Here is a 10,000-nt window from a genome sequence, read left to right on the forward strand (position 1 = left end):
AAAAAATGTAGATCAAAAAATATTTAGCTTAAAGGGGCTGATAATATTGGTCTTAAAATGGTTTTTAAAATTATTAAAAACTGCTTTTATTCTAGCCGAAATAAAACAAATAAGACTTTCTCCAGAAGAAAAAAATATTATGACATACTGTGAAAAATGTCCTGCTCTGTTAAACATCGTTTGGGAAACATTAAAAAAAAAATAATAATCAAATGGGGGCTAATAATTCTGACTTCAACTGTATATAAATAAAAATAAATAATAAATAATAAAATAAAATGATTTGATATACCTATTATTAAAACTAAAAAAAAAAAAAAAAATTAATTAAAAACATTGTGTAACTGAACTTCTCAGGCTTAAATTTTATACTTGTTTACTCTTGTTGATAATTTGCTACGACACTGAAATGACTATATTTGCATATACTGCATGTTTTATCTTTAAAGAGAGAAAAAAATAACTACTGTAGGTCTTAAAAGTAATAAAGTGTTTTACAGTGTAACCCAAACTCGGTAGATTTGCAGGTTGTTTAACACATAAGGTGACAAACTGCAAGATCTTTCTGTGAAAACTGCGGTGGCTGTGTTGCAATGCAAGCAAACAGCAGAATGGAAAAAGTCAGCAAAACAGTATCACTTTTACAAAAAAAAAAAAAAAAAAAACACTTCTGAAGCCCGCGCTTTTTTGATTTTACAAAGTAAGAGTCACTTAAAACAAAGAATCAACATGCCTTTTTTTTTACTAAATGTAGCCAAAATACTGTTATGCTTTTGGTTATTTCTGAGATTTAAAGGGTGGTCAAGAAAATCATTTGGAAAAAATATTAATTATATTTTTAGTGCACAAAGCATTCTACAAGTATACAGTTGAAGAAAAATTATTAGCCCTCCTGTGATATTTATTTTATTAATTTTTTTTTCAAATATTTCCTAAATTATGTTTAATAGAGCAAGGCTTTTTTCACAGTATTTGCGATTATATTTTTTTCTTCTGGAGAAAGTCTTATTTGTTTTATTTTAGCTAGAATAAAAGCAGTTTTAATTTTTTAAAAAACCATTTAAGTCAAAATGATTAGTCCCTTTAAGCAATATTTATTTTTTGATAGTCTACAGAACAAACCATCATTATACCATAACTTGCCTAATTACCCTTATTTAGTTAAGCCTAAAAATGTCACTTTAAGCTGAATACTAGTGTCTTGAAAAATATCTAGTAAAATATTATGTACTGTCATCACGGCAAAGATAAAATGAATCAGTTATTAGACATGAGTTATTAAAACTATTATGTTTAGAAATGTGTTGAAAAAAAATATCTTTCCATTAAACAGAAATTGGGAATAAAATATACATGGGGGGTAATAATTCAGGAGGGCTAATAATTCTGACTTAAACTGTAATATTACTGTATATAAGCTGCTGATTGGTGCAGTACCTGGACGTTCTGAAGTGCCAGGTTCTCTCTGGCACTTCCTCCATTTGCGCGGAACTGAGGCCACTTCCCTGTGACCATAGAAAAGATTCCCAGCATGGCTTTTACTGCCATGTCAATATTGATGTTCAGGTGATTGCTGAGAAGAACACAAAAAAAACTTAAATGAGCACACCTTTTTGTGCTTCTGAATTGTTTTATTAAAAGTAACCTTCTGAAAATGTGAAAATAAAAGATTTGAAGGAAAGAATAGCTTTTTGCAGCCATAATTGTCTTGGTAATATGCTGTTTAGTGTTATCATTAATTATTCATTATTTAATTTTAATGGTACTCATCTTTTAATAACGGTTCGTAATATTATCAATGTTGAAAACGGCGGTTGCTGTTTATTATTTTTCTGGAAACATCTTTTTTGTTTTTATTATTTATTAATTAACGTTTGATAATTTATTTAAAATGCAAATCTTTTGTAACATTATAAATGTATTTATGGTCACAGTTTATGTTTTGCTAAATAAAAGTTTTATTATTATTATTATTATTATTATTATTATTATTATTATTATTATTATTAATTTAAATAATTATTGAAAATATTATTATTAATAATAATATAAAAGAACTAATAAAAATAGTATTATCATGATTATTCATAATATGCTAATTAATATTATTATTATAATTATTATTAGTATTATTATTATTATTAACAGAACTGAAATATTATAAATATATATATATATATATATATATATATATATATATATATATATATATATATATATATTCTAAAATAACTAATTAAAATGTTATTATCATGATTATGCTTACTATTAATAATAATAATAATAATAATAATAATAATATAAAATGACTAAAATGATTATTATTATTGTTATTAGTAGTAGTAGTAGTAGTATTAATAAATACCAAATTAAAATATTCTTATTATTATTAATATAAAATAACTAATTAAATTATTATTATCATTATTATTAATAATAATATAAACTAACAAACTAAAATATTATTATTATTATTATTATTATTATTATTATTATTATTAATAAATTGTTCATTGAATGATAAGTAAAATTAATTAATGATAATTTATTATAATAATCAATCATAGTTCACATAAATGAATGGTTGAAATAAATATCAATTAATTAATCAATCAATCAAACAATAAATGTTCATTCATTCAATAATAAATGAATTCAAATAATAAATTAATTAATAAATGAAAAAGCTAATTAAATAATATATAAATTAATTAAATAATGCAAATAACAAAATGTATTATTAATTAAAATAATGAATTAATGAATTCTAATAAAACATTAATTCCAATAATAAATACATTAGTTAATTTATTCAAATAATACATATATTTATACATAAATTGTTTAATAATTACTTTTAAAGGTAGTGTTTTATGTTTTACAAGCACACACAAACACCCAAACACCCACACCCAACCACCCACCCACCCACCCACCCACCCACCCACACACACACACACACACACACACACACACACACACACACACACACACACACACACACACACACACACACACACACACACACACACACACACACACACACACACACACACACACACACACACACACACACACACACACACACACACACACACACACACACACACACTAAATCGGGTTCTAATGATTATTACACAAAAAATTGTTCCTGAGCACCAAGTTAGCATATTACAATTTTTTACTGATCCATATTATTGATTTTTGAAGGACCATGTGACACTGATTATTGGAGTACTGGCTTCTTTCGCGGTGTTTCTTATTAAATTAAAGGATCACACTTTACAATAAGATGTATTTACTAACATGAACTATGTATTAACAATACCTGTACAGCATTTATCAATCATAGTTCAGCATTTACTAATGCGTTCTTAACCTCAAATTCATACTTGTTAACATGAGTTAATGCGCCGAGAAGAACTAACAATCAACAACTGTATTTTCATTAACTAACATGAACAACTACTGTAGTATTGTTCATTGTATGTTCATGTTAGTAAATGCATTAACTAATACAACCATTTGGTAAAATTCCACTAATAAAAGCAGCTTTTTTTTTTAGCATAAACCTGTAATATACCAATGAAATGTTTCCCCTGTTTTGTACTGACCTGCCGATCTGAGCAGCGAGATCTTTGGCTCTGTTTCGGGTGTCTTCAGAAGAGTTTTCACTAGCCATGTAGCATGTGGTAAAGAGGCGTCCACACAGCTCTCGCGGGTCCTGAGGCCTGTAGGACGAGTCTCCGACCACCCGCTGAACATCCTCCAACACCTGACAGTCTGAGAAGAACAGGGCCCAAGCTCAAGCCTCTAAAACAGCTGCTTATTATGTTCTGAAGAGCTTTTGTGTGTTTGGACTCACTGCCATGCTCAACAGCCTGACATATTTGCACACACATGGAGTACACAATACAAGCACTGGATGAACTGTCCACACCACCACTGAGAGGAAGAAGAAAACCAGCCTGAAAACAACAAAACATTCAGGTTTTTTTTTGCTAAAATGATACTGTTCTTTATCATTAAAAAAATCCCACTTTATATTACAGTAAGTGCCCTTAAAGCAGGGGTGGCCAACCCTGTTCCTGGAGAGCCACCTTCCTGCAGATTTCAGTTGCTACCCATATCAAACACACCTGAACCAATTAATTATAACCTGAACACCACGTGATAATTACAGGCAGGTGTGTTTGATATGGGTAGCAACTGAAATCTCCAGGAAGGTGGCTCTCCAGGAACAGGGTTGGCCGCCCCTGCCTTAAAGGAACATTCCACACAATTTTTTTATAATTGTTTATTTATTTATTTATTTATTTATTATTATTATTATTATTTATTTTTTATTTTTTTGAAAAGGCTCATTTTACAACTCCCTTTGAGTTAAAAGGTTGAGTTTTACTATCTTTGAATTCATTCAGCCAATCTGGGGTCTGCTGTGAGCACTTTTAGCTTACCTTAGCATAAATCATTGAATCGGATAAGACCATTAGCATCTTGTTTAAAATTTTACAGAAATTTTTTTTTTTTTTTTTATATTTTGATTATATGGGCGAGGCAGTGGCGCAGTAGGTAGTGCTGTTGCCTCACAGCAAGAAGGTTGCTGGGTCGAACCTCGGCTCAGTTGGTGTTTCTGTGTGGAGTTTGCATGTTCTCCCTGCCTTCGCGTGGGTTTCCTCCAGGTGCTCCGGTTTCCCCCACAGTCCAAAGACATGCGGTACAGGTTAATTGGGAAGGCTAAATTGTCCGTAGTGTGTGTGTGAATGTGTGTGTGTGAATGTTTCCCAGAGATGGGTTGCGGCTGGAAGGGCATCAGCTGCGTAAAAACTTGCTGGATAAGTTGGCAGTTCATTCCGCTGTGGCGACCCCGGATTAATTAAGGGACTAAGCCAACAAGAAAATGAATGAATCATTGAATGAATGAATGAATGAATATTTTAACTAAAGCAGGGGTGTCAAACTCAATTCCTGGAGGGCCGAAGCTCTGCACAGTTTAGTTCCAACCCTACTCCAACACACTTACCTGTAGGTTTCAAACAAGCCTGAATGACTCAATTAGTTTGATCAGGTGTGTTTAATTAGGGTTGGAACTAAACTGTGCAGAGCTGCGGCCCTTTTGGAACTGAGTTTGACACCTGTGATCTAAAGCTTCACTCGTTTTAGATAAAAAAAAATAAAGTTGCTATTTTCTATGCTGACATGGATAGGAACTAAACTCTCATTCTGGGGAAATAATCAAGTAACTTATTATGGATATCATGCAGTGCTGTTACAAATTTACCTAGCTAGGGGTGGAATATCTAAGTGTCTGGAATGAGTTGTCTGAATAAAACAGCTAACTGTACTATGCACCGGGTTTCGGGCAGCTGTTGCTATCCGGCAATGTTATAGACTGTACCAAAAAGCTGAGGACTGGAGGGGGGTTGGGGGAATTGTGGGAGTTTTCCGGGAGAAATGACAAAAAGGAAGGATGATGGGAGATGGATCTGAAATATGGGAGATGCCTGGGAAAAACGAGAGGTATGGTCAGAATTATTAGTGCAATTACGCAGTGGCGCAGTAGGTAGTGCTGTCGCCTCACAGTAAGAAGGTTGCTGGTTCAAGCCTCAGCTGGTCAGTTGGCGTTTCTGTGTGGAGTTTAGATGTTCTAAATGCGTTCATGTGGGTTTCCTCGGGGTGCCAAAGTTTCCCCCACAGTCCAAAGACATACGGTACAGGTGAATTGGGTAGGCTAAATTGTCTGTAGTGTATGAGTGTGAATGAGTGTGTATGGGTGTTTCCCAGAGATGGGTTGCAGCTGCAAGGGCATCTGCTGCATAAAACATGTGCTGAATAAGTTGGCGGTTCATTCCGTTGTGGCGACCCCGGATTAACCCGGGGTGTGAATTACTTGGTAATAATTTAACAGGTTAATTGAACATAATTTAATTAATCGACTTACTGTGTGCTATAGTCACAAAACCTAAAGTCAACACGGTTCAGAGTAGAGCTGCACGATTCTGGCTAAAATGAGAATCGCAATTTTTTTGCTTAAAATAAAGATCACGATTTTCTCACGATTCTGTAGATGTAAAATAAAGGTATGGTAAAAGCAAACATATGGCACAACCTCAATAATAATATCATGTGTAGGTCTACTGATTTCTATAAATAATTCTATTCTACTTATAATAACTCTGATGTTGAATATTATGTTTGAGAAATATGTTTGCAATCTGTCATATTAGACAATTTTATTCACTGGTAAAATCAGACATTTGCCATTATCAGATTATATTCAACAATATATAGGCTAGAGTACTTATACTAACATTGTAAACATTTATTTTCATGCACAACTGTGGGTTCGCTATGAAATAAAAAGCATATCAAATGCTTGCCGTATCGTAACTTTAAAATGCGATATGATTATTTAAATGAAGTGCACACTTTCGGTTTAATTTTGACTGCTAATGCTCTCAAACGATCACTCTGTGCCACAAACTGAATATTATTTACAACTGTATTACATGTTACTCACGGTCAGCAGCTCACGCTACGTGTGATTTCCCGATCGCGAAAACATCATTATATGAAGACAAAAAATAATATGAAGACATTTTTAAAAATACTTTATGTGACTCATTCAACATCATTTGGAGGTGTCAATGTCACTGAGCAGCGTATGAAAAGACTCGTGGAGCCGCCTTTTCTTCTCTCCTGAACTTGAAAATATGATTGGCAGAATCGTAGAAATGCTAGATTAAGATCGTCTATGGGGTCGAATCGAGATTGCAAACTTTTAACGATTAATTTTGCAGCTCTAGTTCAGAGTATTTATTTAAAGACATTTGTCAGTTTTTTTGTTTGTTTTTTTTTATTAGATTTTTGTGACTCATGTGATTCAAAACCTGCCATACACTACTTTAGCCATGCTCTTGCCTCAAAAATAACTAAACACCAAAGAATTTTCATTATCAGCCAATCAGAATAGAGCATTCAACAGCTCTGTAGTATAATAATAATAAAAAATAAAGCACACACCTGTCCGCTCCTCCTTAAGTAGTCCCATAACCAGCAGGCAGGACCAAGACTGAAATAACACCCAAAATAAGCATTTACCAACTGATTACATAAATGTTACACCAACAAAATAGATTTAAACAACAAAGTGTTTACAAATGACCATCACCACTTTCCATTTTTTCTCTTCCTAATGCCTGGCCCTTTATTTCCTAACACAGACGATAGTCAGGAATAAAGTAGTATCACAAGGTATTCCGAAACCTTAAAAGCAACATAAAAATAGCCTCACATTAATTTGGCATGTTATGAGGAAATTGAATTGGCATTAGTAATTCTGGGAGAACTGGCTGCTCTCTTTAAGTCATAATTGAGTTTGCAGGATAAGTGATGTTCTGTTCAAGGGTCAACTGCTGCACATCTCCACTAGAGAGCAGTCAAACTACAATTTGGCTGATGCTACAGTTAGATAAGAGTTCAACCAAAAGTGAAGTGCTACTTCTGTGTATTGATAGGTTGGTTGGTTGGTTGGTTGGTTGGTTGGTTGCTGGTTGATTGTGATAGACTGTGATTGACTACTTGATAGATCGAGATTGTATTTGGTTGGTTGATTGGTTGTTGGATTATAGATAGATTTATTAATTGGTTGGTTAATTGTAATTGATTGATCAATTGTAATTGGTTGGTTGGTTTATTGCTATTGATTGACTGATTGATTGAGATTGTGATTAATTGGTTGATTGTGATAGACTACTTGATTGAGATTGTATTTGGTTGGTTGATTGGTTGCTGGTTTATAAATAGATTGATTGATGTTGGTTGATTGTGATTGATTGATTGATTGATTGATTGATTGATTGATTGATTGATTGTGATCGACTGATTTGTTGGTTGTTTGATTGGTTGGTAAGTTGACTGACTGACTGATTGAGTGACTGACCGATTGATTGATTGTGATTGGTTGGTTGAGATTGATAATTAATTGATTGATTGGCTAATTAATGTATTAATTGGTTGGGATTGATTGGTTGAATGTAATTGGTTGGTTGGGATTGATTGATTGATTGATTGATTGATTGATTGAGCAAATGATTGAGCAAATGATTGATTAATTGATTGATTAATTGATTGATTGATTGATTGATTGAGCAGATTGATTAAGCAGATTGGTTGGCTGTTTAAATGAATGGTTGGTTTTGATTGATTGATTGATTGATTGATTGATTGATTGATTGATTGATTGATTGATTGATTGATTGATTGATTGATTGATTGATTGATTGATTGATTGACCGACCGACCGATTTATTCATTCATTTATTCATTTAAAATTTGATTTTGGGAAAAAATATTGGTTTTATGCTATAAAGATGTGCTAACATTTTATCCAAATTTCGTAACAAAATATTGTCATTTGTTTTTCTTGGTTGCTGTTCATCTGTATTGTAATGACTTTTATTATTTTAAGCAAAATAATGTGCTAAATGTCAGTGTAGTTATTGTGTTATGCGTTCTGTAGAGATGCCATTTACTCTGCAAAGATGGTAGAAGAGATTTCAGACATCTTTTACGATTTATATGTATAAATATAAATAGACATGGTAAAAACCATCAACACAAGTTTGAACCAAGCATCAAAAAGTGAAAAACAGGATGACTTTAAAAATGGCATTCACGCCATTAGTGGTAGATGAGTTGGTTTTATTATTTCAATATTTCATGAACTTCTGTTCTACAGAGATCTTAACGCACAACCATCTCTAGGGTTTACAGACAGTAAACCACTCACCAGTTACACAAAGTGATATAAAGTTTAAGTCAGAATTGCATATTGTTTTACACAAGTCATTTTATAATTATGGTTTGTTTTGTACACAATTGGAAAAAAATGTGTAAGGGGGCAAATAATATTGACCTTAAATTTTTTTTTAAAAAATGTTAAACTTTTAATTTTAGCCAAAATAAAACAAATAAGACTATCTCTAGAAAAAAAAAGTATTATAGGAAATACTGCGAAAATGTTCTTGCCCAAAACATAATTGGGAAATATTTGAAAATAATAATAATAATAAAATAATTATTTAACTGTATATAGTGAAAAATGTATCAAATTGTTATGCGCAAGTAAGTGACCTGATCTCTTCTTCTGGCGTGTGGAAAATCCACTCCACAGGCTGGTGTGTGGGCAAACATCTATCATCACAGTCAGACAGAGAAAAGTCTGTTTTGATCCTCTGATAAGGTTTGTGCTCATATTCCTGAGAAATAAAAATATATATATATATATATTTAAATAGGCTTTTAAAAAATCACATCAAAATGGTGTTTTTCAATGCTGCATACCATATGAGGATGACATCTCTCTCCTCGATAACTGCGCACATCTTCCAGATCAAGAGTTGCTGTGACAACCTCCTGAAAATCACAGTAAACAGTCCCTTTGGGGTGAGTTTCAAAAAATAAAATCACTGTTATTTGAATATATTACATTCTGGCAACCAACGCTGCCATTATTTGATCATTCATTTTATTGATTTCTTTTTAACAGTGTACTGTAAGTGAAATGTAAGTTTAAAAAGCAACCTATACAGTATGTTCATCTAATTTTAAATCTCTAATTCTAATTAATACAACTTGTTTATTATGTTTATAGTACATCTGTCTGTAAATATTACCCATAGTTTTCTATAATAGCACTTATACCTATATCCTGTACTTGCTGCTATTGCACTGTGAGACTGCACTGTACTTGCTCCTATTTGCTATTACTTGTACATGTGTAATGACAATAAAGTTGGATCTAATCTAATCTGAACAATGTGAACTGGCACATACTACATCCTCAAGAGAGAACTGCGCTCCTCTGGCCACAATATCTCCATTGATAGCAATCATAGCACAGCCGTCATAGTATAACCGGTCTCCATCACAGCCCCTCTGATTGGCAAACATGTAGATCCCTCCACTCTGGAAGAAAAACACACATGCACAACCTGTT

At 32.5% G+C, this 10,000-nt stretch overlaps 2 protein-coding genes across 3 annotated transcripts in view; one reads left to right on the forward strand and one right to left on the reverse strand.

Annotated features, from left to right (window-relative positions):
- The window catches only part of nadsyn1 (NAD synthetase 1), a 31,947-nt gene that overhangs the window by 12,346 nt on the left and 9,601 nt on the right, over positions 1–10,000 (reverse strand). Inside the window, exons 9-15 of the mRNA NM_001099253.1 lie at positions 9,838–9,969; positions 9,346–9,417; positions 9,136–9,260; positions 7,024–7,072; positions 3,866–3,968; positions 3,615–3,783; positions 1,438–1,573 (exon numbers count right to left, since the gene is read on the reverse strand). Of these exons, the coding sequence (NP_001092723.1) occupies positions 1,438–1,573; positions 3,615–3,783; positions 3,866–3,968; positions 7,024–7,072; positions 9,136–9,260; positions 9,346–9,417; positions 9,838–9,969 (786 nt within the window). The remainder of the gene's footprint in view (positions 1–1,437; positions 1,574–3,614; positions 3,784–3,865; positions 3,969–7,023; positions 7,073–9,135; positions 9,261–9,345; positions 9,418–9,837; positions 9,970–10,000) is intronic.
- Positions 5,305–10,000, forward strand: part of dhcr7 (7-dehydrocholesterol reductase) — a 36,740-nt gene continuing 32,044 nt past the window's right edge. For both annotated transcript variants that reach the window (XR_012382319.1, XM_073906269.1), the window contains exon 1: positions 5,305–5,520. Coding sequence is in view for 1 of the 2 variants with exons in the window: in XM_073906269.1 (XP_073762370.1) it covers positions 5,494–5,520 (27 nt within the window). In the remaining variant the exon portion in view is untranslated. The remainder of the gene's footprint in view (positions 5,521–10,000) is intronic.

This window comes from Danio rerio, chromosome 7, assembly GCF_049306965.1.
Source record: "Danio rerio strain Tuebingen ecotype United States chromosome 7, GRCz12tu, whole genome shotgun sequence".
In the NCBI taxonomy this organism is placed as follows: Eukaryota; Metazoa; Chordata; class Actinopteri; order Cypriniformes; family Danionidae; genus Danio; species Danio rerio.